At 56.8% G+C, this 13,352-nt stretch overlaps 4 protein-coding genes across 4 annotated transcripts; all 4 read left to right on the top strand.

Annotated features, from left to right (window-relative positions):
- Positions 1-308: 308 nt before the first annotated feature.
- Positions 309-6,588, top strand: B0H18DRAFT_1080803 (uncharacterized protein; the record flags this gene model as incomplete). The annotated part of the gene is made up of 24 exons (XM_048031280.1): positions 309-543; positions 597-823; positions 856-943; positions 996-1,065; positions 1,095-1,530; positions 1,586-1,853; positions 1,913-2,328; positions 2,379-2,795; positions 2,847-2,954; positions 2,987-3,096; positions 3,351-3,417; positions 3,498-3,581; positions 3,629-3,748; positions 3,807-3,884; positions 3,937-4,357; positions 4,378-4,920; positions 4,979-5,106; positions 5,161-5,226; positions 5,283-5,438; positions 5,492-5,575; positions 5,625-5,763; positions 5,823-5,931; positions 6,024-6,180; positions 6,232-6,588. 24 exons carry the CDS (start codon positions 309-311, stop codon positions 6,586-6,588), a joined length of 4,884 nt encoding a protein of 1,627 aa, XP_047900813.1.
- A 322-nt stretch (positions 6,589-6,910) lies between these two features.
- B0H18DRAFT_35 (AFG1-like ATPase-domain-containing protein) lies at positions 6,911-8,138 on the top strand. The gene is made up of 4 exons (XM_048037691.1): positions 6,911-7,241; positions 7,293-7,455; positions 7,505-7,811; positions 7,863-8,138. The coding sequence occupies exons 1-4, from the start codon at positions 7,010-7,012 to the stop codon at positions 8,010-8,012; spliced, it is 852 nt and encodes a 283-aa protein (XP_047900812.1). The 5' UTR covers positions 6,911-7,009; the 3' UTR covers positions 8,013-8,138.
- On the top strand, positions 8,128-10,133 carry B0H18DRAFT_965011 (Isochorismatase-like protein; the record flags this gene model as incomplete). Its single annotated transcript, XM_048043228.1, has 5 exons — positions 8,128-8,500; positions 8,962-8,979; positions 9,007-9,028; positions 9,054-9,144; positions 9,204-10,133. The coding sequence occupies 5 exons, from the start codon at positions 8,128-8,130 to the stop codon at positions 9,846-9,848; spliced, it is 1,149 nt and encodes a 382-aa protein (XP_047900811.1). The 3' UTR covers positions 9,849-10,133.
- A 19-nt stretch (positions 10,134-10,152) lies between these two features.
- Positions 10,153-13,185, top strand: B0H18DRAFT_965005 (uncharacterized protein). The gene is made up of 7 exons (XM_048043227.1): positions 10,153-10,718; positions 10,768-10,805; positions 10,859-10,895; positions 10,945-11,787; positions 11,878-12,701; positions 12,764-12,923; positions 12,983-13,185. Exons 1-7 carry the CDS (start codon positions 10,214-10,216, stop codon positions 13,084-13,086), a joined length of 2,511 nt encoding a protein of 836 aa, XP_047900810.1. The 5' UTR covers positions 10,153-10,213; the 3' UTR covers positions 13,087-13,185.
- The last annotated feature ends 167 nt before the right edge of the window (positions 13,186-13,352 follow it).

Raw genomic sequence — 13,352 nt, 5'->3', positions numbered from 1 at the left:
GGATCAGCTGCAGCCTGAGCATTGCGCGCAACGCGACCCAAACGCGACCACTTCGAGGCCGTGGATAGCTTCACTGCGGTCGAGCTACTCAGCCTCTGTTTTTCCCCTCGACCTCCGTTATTAACATCTGAGCGACACCTTGATCAATCCCTACACAGGCACTCGTTCTTCTACACATCCTCGTTTAATCCACGCTTCGGCGCACCCTGGGAGCCAGAAGCATACATTCACAGCCCAGCCCAGAACCTTGGTCCTCATTCCGCGCGTATGCACTCTTGCGGTCTCAGCAGAGGCCTTTACCAAGCAACATGCCTGATGATGCGCTGATCGTTCCTGCTGTTTTGCCCTCTGGATCACTACACTTTGCGACTGTCGGAGCGTCTGCAACTGTCCAGGAAGTAACGGGCGTTCTCCTTCAAGACCCACAAGTCGGCCGCGAAGTGCTCGGAGACCTGGAGGATTTTGGCTGGGCGTTGCAGAAGATACGTAGCGAGCGCAATGGTCGGCAGTGGACAGAGGAAGAGTTGGAGGAGCTAGGAAACGGTGAGGTCAGTTCAATGTTATGGTGTGGCTTCGGCTGAGCCTGGCTGTTCCAGGGATTGTGCCTCCTTCGGACCTTGTGGCTCCTTTGCTTGATGCGCCTTCCCCTCACCCGCGCTCCGAACGGCACTTCTCAGCGTTCCCGCTAACATCGCATTTACACACTCCGGTGCTACGGCTGGTATCCCTTCATCCCTTCCTCGCACTCATATGCACTTTCCTACGCGTCCCTGAGATACATGACGGCTTCCAGTGGAAGCTATTCCTCTCGAGAACCATGACGGTTCGAGAGGCGTTGACCAAGTGGTCGAACAGCTAGGGCTCATGAAAGCACTTCCGATTCCGGGAGGTGGTACCCTGGACTATGTACTGGAGGAGGTATGGGCTCAAGAGGACGCGGAAAGTGAGCACTATTCCCAATGCTCTACTAGTCGCTGAATGGACACATGTCATAGAATCATCCAGGCTGCCATTTACGAGTACATTATCGAGCATCCTAGAATCACCCTCTAGCCCAACCCTTTCGTCTCATCTCCGTCTACCGCGTCTCGCAGTTTCCGTTTCTGTGTCCCAGACGAGTGGTATCGCAGGTCGAAGAGCAGACAAGTATCTACCACATCAACCGAACCCTCAGAGGATACTATCAGACGGCTCGCTGACCTCGAGGAAGCCGAAGAGAGCGATGAAGCAGAAGGAACAGCGAAACAGAAAGAACTTGCACAACCGGAGGCACCGGCAAGCCCGAATTCTAGTATGACCGCTGACTGGCGTGCGTCGATCTCGCAAAACAGGTTTTCTAGCATATTTGATGGCTGGATGCGACCGACTAGTCCCGAGGCTCATATCGGGACAATAGCCGCGAAAGAGAAGACTGTCAGCGAACCCAAGCTGGTCGAACAACATACTGGCGGGACTATAGTAGGCAATGCCTTCGAGATGGAAGACCAGGAAACGAATGGTTTTGATGAACGCGAGTTTGAACATGTACTCGTAAGTTGACGTAGGTTGCGAGTACTGGACCGCAAGAACTGATTTTGTGGTATAGGACGAACTAGGGTTCAAGGGGGCTAAGCGGGAGCCCATGTACCAACTTCCGCTGGAGAAGAAGCAGATTCTACTTCGCAATCAAGCTGTATCTCGCAGTTCGACCATGTCACGAGCTGCTGGTGCAAGGCAGACCGCTATGCATACCGCACTGCCATCCACATACGGACCCGCCAGTGCAGCAGCATTTCTACCACGCCTAGTCCCTCAACTGACAGGCGATTCGGGCTTCATGAAGCGCCTCTCCATTGCTACTGGGGAAGTGCCGGGTCCCCTACGTCGAGTCCTGATCTGCGTGCAAGCGGCGACTTCAGTCACAGACGGCGAGACTCAGCTGGTTCCGCGAAGTCGCAAGCCGATAGTATAACGACGGCGACACTACAGCCGCAGTCCACAGGCGGTCTCTGGAGTAGTTGGTGGACGTCATCGGGCGGGGAGAAGGGAGCTGTCTCCGGAGCAAAGGAGATAGAGAAGACTCCGAAGTGGTATGCTGACGGCATTCGCAGCGGGAGGGCTACGGACATGAAGCTCGTGAAGCACCTCATCTCCCTCCGCGTGCACCTCTCCACTGCGAGTCTGGTTTGGGTAGAGGAGTTTGTTGGTGAGGAAAATGGTATGGACGCTATTGGAAAGCTGCTGGGTGGGCTTGTGAGCAAGGGCGGGAAGCGGAAGAAGCTGACCGAGATCGAGGAGACTGTACTGTTGGAAATCATCAAGTGCCTGCGGGTCTTGCTGAATACTGAGGTAAATCCAATTTGTCACTATGAACCAGCGTTGCTCATTATGGTTCACAGCCCGGTTTCAGCGAAGTGCTCAGATCACCGACGCTTATAACCCATATCGCCTACTCACTCCACGGCTCCTCTATTCGACTTCGAACGCTGACTTCCGAGGTCCTGGCGGCAATATGCGTTCTCTCGCTGACCGAAGGCCACAAGGCAGTCTTGGCTGCCATGTCGGATTACAGAGTGGAGTTTGAGGAGGCGTTCCGCTTCCAGGAGCTCATTGCTTCGCTTCGTTTGCCAGAGATCACAGACGACGGGACGATCACGAACGAGTTCGGCTACACCAACGAGGAGGATGGTGTATGGGAAGCTCGGACCGCATCCATGGCCCTGATCAATGCTCTGACCAACTGTCCTGACGCTCTGGAGGATCGTATACTCCTTAGAGAAGAGTTTGGTCGACGCGGGTTGAATGAAGTGATTGTGGTATGTGTTTCAGGATAATGCACTCGACGCCTTGTATAACTTGCTCGTTAGACACTACGGTACATTAAACCTCCAGATTCCTTGGTCACCCAGCTCGACGTATATACCGAGGAGAAGTTCGAAGACGAGGAGGACATGCGGGAGCGCGCACGTAATCTCGTAGGCGATGACCATCCACATTCACTTCTGAGCCAGTGGTCGAACACTTGCTACACGCGGCACGGGATGATCAGACACTCTATGCGACTGTCCTGCAGATCTTGAGTGCTTTGAGTTCGCTCGTGGAGAGGGATCTCGATAGGTGAGCTCTTCGCTTAGTTGTTTGTGTGTATGACAGCTGACATCCCAGTCAACTGAAGGGCGATTTGCTCATCACTGTTGACAAGTTGCTGAGGAGTAGCGACTCTGAGTGACCTGTATGCACATATTGCGCTCACCGTGACTTCATACTGATTCCGTTCCTAGCGAAGGTAGCTGGATACCATGTTTAAACAGTTCATTGCATCTGTTCAGCACGTAACCGGTCAATTCTGGAGGTCAGAGCACCTCTTGAAGGACACGAATCCATCCTGTCGAGGAGCTGGAGTCGCTTCGTGCTGGAGTCGATTCGTTGAGTCAAGAGGTAATACTCTCGTCCTCGGCGGACTAATGGCTGGCTGAGATTAACCCTCAGAGGAGCGAGCTGCGGAACCAGATGCTGAGCATGCTGCTGAGATCAAGACCCTAAGAGCTCTCAGTTCAGGTCCAGCGGCTGGCGTGCGTGGCGGTAGTAGCCTGGCTACCGAGGTATGGCATCCTGAAACCGTCTCATTCCTCCAGCTCATCCCTTGTAGTCGAAGCAGAGCTTCCATGGCGTCGTACAACGTCTTGTCCAGAAGGAGAAAGAAGCCTCGCAACTCCAGGCCGAATTGGAGAGGTTGAAAGCCCAGAATCCTAGTGAAGGTCGAGACGCAGTGGGTGTTCACTCGTTCCAATCAGGTTCATGGTCTAATGGTCTAAACGAATGAGCAGGACGAGCGCGCCAAACGTGAGCGTGACCGAGTCAAATGGAACGCTCTAATGGAGGAAATCGCGAAACTCAAGATACAGGTGCGTCGTAAAGCATCCAAACCATGCTAGCAATATCACTGATTCCTCGCAGAACGGCGAGCTTGAAGTCTCGTTAGGTATGAAGGGCAAGGAGATCGTTTATTTGAAGCGTGCCCTCGAATCCGTATACTCTCGTTTTCGCTCACGAGAAGAGACGAGAGAGGAGTCAAAGGAAGCTGAAATCGACGCGGAGATGATGGCTACGCGTGCGATTGCCAGCCTGACGGAAAAGGATGAGGAGATTTTCACTTTACGGACCAAGATACAAGAATTGGAAACCCTGCTTGCGGCCAAACCGAAGTACATCACGGAATCGACCTTCAAGCGACAGGTCGCTCCGCCGCCACCGCCCCCTGGGCCACCCAAGACTTGGTCGGTTGCTGCCACTTCGAATGGCATCCCAGGTCTACCTGCTGTTGCTGCGCCTCCTCCCCCACCTCCTCCCCCGCCCCCTCCACGTTCTGATCCCCAGCGTTAACTTCTTCCGTCGCAGAGACGATGCCGACAACCTTCGCGTCGACGCCACCGCCGCCGCCGCCGCCACCACCACCACCACCACCACCGGCTAGCCCACCAGGACTCGTCAATGGGCACGAATCCACTGTCCTGCAGCCACCACCACCACCGCCACCACCGCCGCCACCACCAACCTCTCCTGCATCTGGTGCTCCTGCATCGTTCTCGCCGCCTGCCCCTCCGCCGCCGCCGCCACCTCCACCAAGTGCTGCACCACCACCTCCCGGTCCTCCACCACCGCCCGGTCCCCCGCCGCCACCATCAGCCTACAGGCGTCCGCTCCAAGTGAACAAACCGGCGAAGCGTCTCAAACCGTTCTTCTGGAACAAGCTCTCCGCTCCCGTACTGGGGTCTACGGTATGGACACAGATACAGTCGGATGCGCCATTCGACCTCGCGGATCTGGAGGCGACTTTCGCTATTGACAATTCGCCTGCGAGCCCGTCGCAGATGTCAGTGACGTCGCCGCGGAAGCAGTCGGTGACGACGCTGTTGGATATTACTCGGGCGAACAATGTCGGTGAGCGACTATTTTGCTGGGATTGACCACTGACTATTGTCTGACGTGTCGTGTATAGCCATCATGTTGTCTGGCATCAAGAGGGAGCTGCCTGATATTCGTCTTGCCCTCCTCACGCTTGATGATAGCAAGTTGTCGATTGATGACCTGAGGGCCATCGGTCGACAATTGCCAACGACTGAAGAGGTATTTGTAAACATCTGGCGTACGACATCAGGTCTGACGACACGATCACGGTAGGTCGCCAGGCTGAGAGATTTCGGCGATGTCACCAAGCTGGCTAAGGCGGATCAGTACTTCTACCAGGTCAGATTATACTGAACCCGACGGATCGCCTCTGTTGATTGACTGGCACCTCTTAGATCATGTCGATACCGAGGTTGTCGCAGCGATTGGATTGTATGCTCTACCGACAGAAGTTGGAACTGGAGATCGAAGAGATCCGGCCCGAGCTCAACATCGTTCGGAATGCATCCCACGAACTACGCTCGTCCTCTAGGTTCAAGACCGTCCTCCAGGTAAAGGAGATATAGGTGCCCGCGATTCTTCACTAAAGCATTGATCTTCTAAGGCTGTTCTCGCTGTCGGTAATGCCTTGAATGGGTCGACATTCCGAGGTGGCGCGAGAGGCTTCCAACTAGAGGCGTTGTCAAAGGTGGGCTTGAAATCTTACGTAGATGTTGCACCCGACTAATTGAGAGTAGATGAAAGAGACGAGGACAGCTAAGGGCGGCTCTGACTGTCCGACGCTCTTACATTATTTGGCGAAGGTGCTACTGAGGAGCGATGCGAATCTTGTTCTCTTCGTTGAAGACATGCCCCATCTGGAAGCCGCGGCGCGAGGTAACAACATGCGTCGTCCTCAGTTCCGACGATTACTTACGCTCGTCGGCTCTTCTCAGTGTCGGTGCAGACGCTCAGCGCTTCCGTGCAATCCCTGGTAGAAGGCATGAAGCGTGTCACTGAAGAGATACGCGCGATGCAGGGCACGCCTCAGGCACCTGGCGACAGGTTTGTTGCAGTAATGCAGGTGCGCAACTCTTCCTCTGCTCTGCTCTCATCGGCGAAATTAACCCCGGTATTTTAGCCTTTCGTGAAGACAGGTGCCCTAGTGTGAACGCGTTGAAGAACATGGCTGTGGCCTTGGACAACGAACTCCGCTCGCTTCTTGCGTTCTATGGGGAGAATCCTGATGCCCAAGACACGCCGAAGCCGGAAGAGTTCTTTGGTCTCATTCTATCATTCTCATCTTCATTGCAGGTGATGTGCCCTTATTGTCGTCAAGTGTTCTCCTTCTCACTTGCATTGTAGAAAGCGGCTCTGGACGTGCACGATGCAGATGAGAAGACCAGGGAAGCTGCGCCGAAGGTCTCGCCCCAGGAACATCCTCGTAGTGAATCTGAGTCGGTAAGACGAGCTCTCTTCACCGATCGTCACAACGCTGAATGGATGTACAGACCATCAAGCAGGATATCACTCCGTCCGCTTCACCTGCATTGCTGGCACCTCCGAGCTCTCAAGGCCGTGCAGGAGGTCGATCTATCGGTCGCGGCGATTTCGATCAGGCATCTTACCGTGCGGACAGGCCGGCTGCGCCCACGGACACAGAAACAGCCGGTCAGCAAGATATTTTTCGATGGTGCACGGACAAGCCGCGTTTTTGACTGAAGTTGTGATCTCATTTTGTGCTTTATTTCACTAATATTTGCTTGTATCAGCAAGTACTGTACTTCTATGTATGTTGTGACAGTTGTTCGAACAGTAGTTACAATCACACGGAACTGGACTCTCGGGATGTTCGGAATGAAGTACACAGCGTTCATTATGTGCGGATCTCCTGGTGCGACTCGGCCAGCCAGTGCCTCGACTCGGACTGCGGGTGAGAGTGGCGGCGTTCCGCGCCAACCCGATCGACAAGCCCGATCTTCACGGAGTGCATTTCACGTGTTCCTGGACCGCCTGTCACGCAGCGTCGGCCGACCCTTCGCGACATCTTGATCCTCGTAGGGAGCTGGTCCTCGCAGGGGCTCCGTAAACACTCCAGGCTCATCCTATAATTGGGCTGACCGCGAACTAGGCTCGTAGCAAGATGCGGCTCGTGTTCAGTCTACGGCCATACATCGCCTCCTCCCAACACCGACTGACTGCTCTGCCGTACCGCCGCCTCGCTGTTCGTTCTATCGTTCACCGGTCGATCGCTCACAGAAGACGGCTCAATTCCTCATTAGCAGCCGATCGGACAGCCGAGAGGCAGGGCCTCGACGGGCGCGAAGCCTCCATTCTACAGGCGAAGTACGCACCGCAGTCGCAATCGGAGCAAGGTGGTGTCCATATCGGGTGGCAGGAGTGAGAGGGACATCTCACGCTTACAGCAACATCATCACCCCTAGCGAGATACCACAAGCTCGTCGACTCCGGTGTCCTGCGATACGACGCACATCAGGAGAGGATCATCGGGAAGTTGCAGAAGCTCCATGACGAGGTCGCGACCTACCAACCACCACCGTCCCTCATGAGCAGCCGCGTCCATCTTTGGTCAGTCGCAGTCCTCGCCGTGCAATCCAATATCACTTACAGTCTCCAGTTTGCTCGCTTCCTCCGCCGGTCAGAGCACGAGCACAGCGCAGCGTCAACCGAGAACAGACCAAAGGGCCTGTACCTCTATGGCGATGTCGGGACTGGCAAGACCATGCTCATGGACCTCTTCTACGAGGCATCCCGCCACATATCAAGCGCAAGCGGCGAGTGCACTTCCACGCCTTCATGATCGACGTGCACAAGCGGTGCACGCAACGAAGGCGAAGCTCGGGTACCAGGGAGGCGACATTATTGGCCCTGTTGCACGGGAGCTTGCGAGCGAGGCATACATCCTCTGCTTTGATGAGTTCCAGGTACGCAATGTCACAGATGTCGGGGGACAGGGAACTCAAACGGCTCCTTAGGTGACCGATATCGCGGACGCGATGATCTTAAGGCAGCTGTTCGAGCGCCTGCTGAACCATGGTGTCATCTGCGTCATTACCTCCAAGTGGGTTATGCCGGTTCGTATGTACCATGACGCTGATTTGGTTGTTCAGTCGACATCCAGATGAGCTATATAAGAATGGGATCCAACGATCAAGCTTCGTTCCTTGTATTGAGCTTCTGAAGACCCAGTTCGACGTCACGGACCTCGACTCCGGCACAGGTGAACCTCGAAATACTCCCATGCGCCCGGCGATCACTGACGAACTCACAGACTACCGGCGGATACCCCGCACGCTCTCCCATGTGTACTACGACCCGCTCACGCCCGAGAACGAAGCCGAAGTCGAGAAGATCTTCAAGGCACTCACCTCCGACCCGTCCGACCCCGTGCAGCACAACCGCAAGCTCACGACGTGGGGCCGCACTATCACCGTGCCGGAGAGCTCGAGCACGGTGGCGAAGTTTCGCTTCGACGAGCTGTGCGGGATGCCGTTGAGCGCGGCGGACTATCTGGAGATCGTGAAGAACTTCAAGACGATATTCATTCTGGACGTGCCAAAGATGGGTATGAGCCAGAAGGACAAGGCGAGGAGGTTCATCACCTTCATTGATGGTATGCGGTCCCCTGCCCCTGCCCGTCAAGTGACAGCGTTGATGAAGGGTACATTGTAGCTTGTTACGAGAGCAAGGCCAAGATTTTCGTTACTTCCGAGGTACCAATCGCTCAAATATTCACGGAAGACGCGAACGATGCTAGCGGAGCTGTGTCGGACCAGATGCGGCAGATGATGGATGATCTCGTGAGTGCATAGCTAGGAAACGTCAGCGGAGCCTCGGGCTGAACACGCACTTATCGCAGGGTTGCCAGGCGACATGGTCATCTCAAGCTCGATCTTCAGCGGAGACGAGGAGCTGTTTGCCTTTGCGCGGTGTTGCTCTCGGCTTGTGCAGATGGGCAGCAAGGAGTGGGCGGAGACGGCGGGTGCATCATAGCGAGACGCGGCTCGCATCCTGTATACTGACACGCAGGCCATCTTGTTTAGTGCTTATACTTGCTGTATCTTAGAACTCTAGCTATGTATAGCTACTCGCGTCTCATATAATCTGACACTGACAGAGGAGCGTCTGTGCTCACCGCTCCGTACCTTGACTGCGCATTTTTCAAGATCTCATCCTTATCTCCCGTCTGCCATGTCCGCAACTGCCTTTCGTCCTGCGCTCCTCATCGTGGATGTCCAAGAGGACTTTTGCCCACGCGTACAAACATTCTCTATGACTCCAGCAATCTGACGTACTGACGCCGAGTCTGCGCTCAGAACGGTGCTCTCGCTGTTCCCGATGGGCGGGCGGTCGTCCCCGTTATCAACGACCTCCTCGCCCTCCCCTTCGTCCTCAAAATCGCGACGAAGGACCACCACCCGCCGAACCACGTCAGCTTCGCGTCGAACCACGGGCCCGACGCGGAGCCGTACACGTCCGTCACCACGATCACGAACCCCGCGAACGCGCGCGAGACGTACGAGACGCAGCTGTGGCCGGACCACTGTGTCGCGGGCACGCCGGGGAACGCGCTCGTGCGCGAGCTCGCCGCGGACAGGCTCGACCGCGTCGTGCTGAAGGGCACGGATCCGCGCGTGGAGATGTACTCTGCGTTCCGGAGCCCGCTGCGCGACCCGCCGCTCGCGTCGGCGGTGAGCGAGCTGGCGGATCTGCTGAGGGGGCATGAGGTGACGGAGGTGTTTGTGACGGGGCTGGCGGGGGACTACTGCGTGTTCCATAGTGCGGTGGATTGTGCGGAGGAGGGGTGGAAGACGTATGTGGTTGAGGAGGCGACGAGGAGCGTTGGCGGGCAGGAGGGCTGGGAGAAGGCTGCTGCGCAGTTGAAGGAGAAGGGGGTGGGCATCGTGCGGGCGGATGGAGAGGAGGTCGGTCGCGTGCGTGAGCTGTCGGGCAGCGCGTGAGGCTTGCTGTGAACTTGAAGGTGCGTCGTCGAATTTGTGAAAGCACCGAGAGACTCAAGTACTTGAAGCTCTCAGGTCAGCTCACACGTGAAGGTCGCTGTGGGAGCACCGAGGCATCCTGTACTGTATGTGTACTATAGGGCATGAGGCCCATATAAGAGACAAACTCTGGCTCTATTGTTCGTTGTGCGGGGTACTGTGGAGAACAATACTCTCCTCGCTCGGTGGCTGCCGCGATCGAACTAGGCGATGGGTGCATACCGTGATAAGCGTCTTCTTCTGCGCGTGCAGGCATGCATATATAGCAGCGTGCAGGGCTTGACCGCCACCGACCTCGCCCATCGACTTGACACCGCACTCTCGCAATGGCGCTGGCTATGCACCTGATGCACCTGGTGCAAATGGGCCTCGTTCCCGAGGACTATGGTATCGACTCGCAGTCGGTAAACTTCGAAGACATGATCAACCTCGCCGCCGACCTAGGCGCCACCCCGGAGACCATCGGCGACGTTCTGGCTGAAATGAGCACCAAATTCAACCCGCCCACTGATGGCACGACCGACGAAGAGGACAGCAAGTACGTGGAAGGCAACGGCGGGCTGCTCCGGCTGAAGATGGCGATGTCGCCGGAGGAACAAGAGGTGGCGGCGGTCGGATACAAGGCGTGGTTTGAAGGCGGTGGCGGTCCACAGTACATAATACCTAAGGCATCGCCGCGAACCTATCTTATAGCGACTCAGGTTGCTGCGCGCAGGGACCAAGACAAACAATTCGCTACGCAGCTGGAGAAGGGCCAATCTCGTTCCATTGTGAAGGTGACTGGCTTTTCGAAGCACTCGAGTAAGGCACCATGGGATCAGCTGGAACCAAGTGCGCACGCTACCGATATTGTTCCTAGAATGCTCTGACCTCGCTCCAGTACTGCTGTCGGACATGTTTTTGCGTCGGCCCGCCACTGTGCGCAAACGTCGATCAGTCCACGTAATCCTCGTTTGACATACTCTGTATAGGGCCGTTCTCTGCGATGCCGTATCATCGCGCCCTGCAGTGTGTAATCCTTCTGTTTAGATCCTGCACTCCGCTGACTCTGGTGTAGCATCGTTCTACGCTATGCAGACAGTCGTGGAAGACGAGGAAGGAAACGCCTTCGATTTTTCCTTCTACAACTACCCGACCACCTTCGATGCCTCTCCGCAAGACATCGACCTTCTATTCCCCAAAGGTACCGTGCTCCTCGTCCGAGAACCGGTCATAATGCCATCACAACAGAGCGACAAGCCGCTCGTCCGCGTAGAATCGCCCACTGATATCGTGCCACTCGCACCGTACAGGCAGATGCTTCCCGGTACGCGTTTCGAGACAACAACGTATACGAGTCTCCCGGAACCTCTAGAGACACTGCAAACCGACGACTACTGGCGACTGCAGGGGAACGAGCACTTCAAGGCCTCTCGCTGGTTCCCTGCTGCTCTGGCTTACTCTCGTGGGCTCAAGATCAACCCGGGCTCTCTGGTACTCCGGCTGAACCGCGCAGAAGCGTATATGCGCCTCGACTTCTTCTCTGGTGCCCTACATGATGCTCGCTCTGTCTTGGTCGCGTCTGAACTGCCCCCTGCGCTCCGGAACAAAGCTCTCCTCCGCGCGGCGCGTGCGGAGTACGGTAGGCGCAACTATGCAATCGCTAGGCAGCTCTTCCAGCAACATCGGGGGTCTAGTACCAACAACGCTGAAGACGCGAATTGGATCCGCCGGTGCGAAGATCGGTTACGTGAGAGCTCGACGGGAAAGTACGACTGGGCGAAATTGTTTGAGGAGTCCCAGCGAACTAGCAGATTGGATGCTGCAGACTATACTGGACCTGTGGAAGTCAAGGACGTGCCCGGCCACGGGCGAGGTATTGTGGCAACGAAGGATATCGCGGCTGGGGAGCTCTTGGTACGTGTCACCCTAACTCAGGAAGTCTTGTACGGAAGCAGTGCTCAACCAATGCTACAAGATGGTCTCCAAGGCAATCTCAATGGTGGCAGAGGGGACCTCCGCGCTGACATGTGGCGGACCGCCCTCAACTGCAAGACCTCCAGCTTCATGACGCGCTCCCAATGCGCCAACATCGCCAAGGCGGCGCAGACGATCTACGGAAACCCGGACGTCTACGCGCAGGTCTTGCACCTCTACGCAGGCCCGGACTATCCGCTGCCTCCAGTGACCTCTCCCCCTTCGCGTCTCGATCTGCGACCCGTGGAGCCCCTCGAGCCAACAATCAACCTCGACGTCGGCCGTCTCGAGGCGATCTGCTTGTACAACTCCTTTGATCAGTGCTCCCTCCATCTGGCCGGCTACGAATATGCCGAGGACGGCGACATGTGGCACTCGCCCAACGCGCTGCACCTGCTGCCGTCGCTCCTGAACCACTCCTGCGCGGGGAACGCGCGGGTGGTGGTGTTCGGGGACATCCTCGCCGTGCGCGCCGTCGCGCCGATCCGGGCGGGCGAGGAGGTGACGGTGCCGTACGTCTCCCCAGACAAGGGGTACCATGAGCGCGCGAAGGCGCTGCAGCGGTACTTCCCGGCGGGCTGGGAATGTGAGTGCGCGCTCTGTGTGCTGGACAGGGCGGACGGCGCGGACGCGCTGAGGCGGCGGGAGGCGGTGGTCCGTGGGTTGACGGCGGGGCCGCTGTTCCAGGAGCCGATGGACCGCCTGCGCGGGTTCGAGGCGGCGCTACGGGCGACGTACGCGGAGGCGAGGGGGACGTACCGCCCGGCGCTCGCGCGGGTGGTCCACTCGATCGGGGAGAAGCTCCGCGCGGACGTCGCGACGCAGACGGAGGCGTTGGAGACGACCGTCCGGGCGCTCGTGTCCCAGGGTTCGTCATGACGGACGCGACGCGGCGCGACACCACGGCGGCGGCCCTGAAGCGGAGGCAGAAGGACACGCTGCCGGTGGACGTGACTGACCTCTCGAGGTGTATGGATGTGGAGAGGGGCGTGCTCGCGATGCTAAGGATAGCGGTGTGGTATAGGGCGGAGGTGAAAAATGTGGTGCAGGCGAAGAGGTGGCTGAAGGCGGCGCAGAGCGGTGAGTGGACTGGTTGTGTCTTGACTCACGACGGGATGTGGTGCTGATGCGCGCGGTAGTGGTCAACGTCGAGTATGGCGGAGGCAGGGAGCTGTTCCTGTCGCACGGAGCAAAGGTGCTGGAAAGTTTTGGCCTGACGCAGTATGCCGAGACCGTCCTTTGAGATGGTCGCCTGTCGGGCTAGAGGGTGTCACACACCTGTGGTACACCGTTAGTGGTGGTTTGTTTCTCTTGCAATTGTACGATAGATCCGCACATGTAGGTGTACAGTAAATTACACGCGTCTCGTCTGCACGTGACCGTGTTCTGGCCGCGATGAACACATACTGTAGCGAACCCCACAACCCGGTGTCGATTTGTTGCACCTGCTGATGCATAATTCCATGGAAGACGTGCATGAGAGAATTGGCAGCAGCCCTAGAACTAAGA

Source organism: Fomitopsis serialis (genome assembly GCF_022376445.1).
Source record: "Fomitopsis serialis strain Sig1Antser10 chromosome Unknown B0H18scaffold_1, whole genome shotgun sequence".
NCBI classification, from domain to species: Eukaryota; Fungi; Basidiomycota; class Agaricomycetes; order Polyporales; family Fomitopsidaceae; genus Fomitopsis; species Fomitopsis serialis.
Note: the sequence above shows the minus strand (reverse complement) of the source record. Positions and strands in the feature narration are given on the sequence as shown.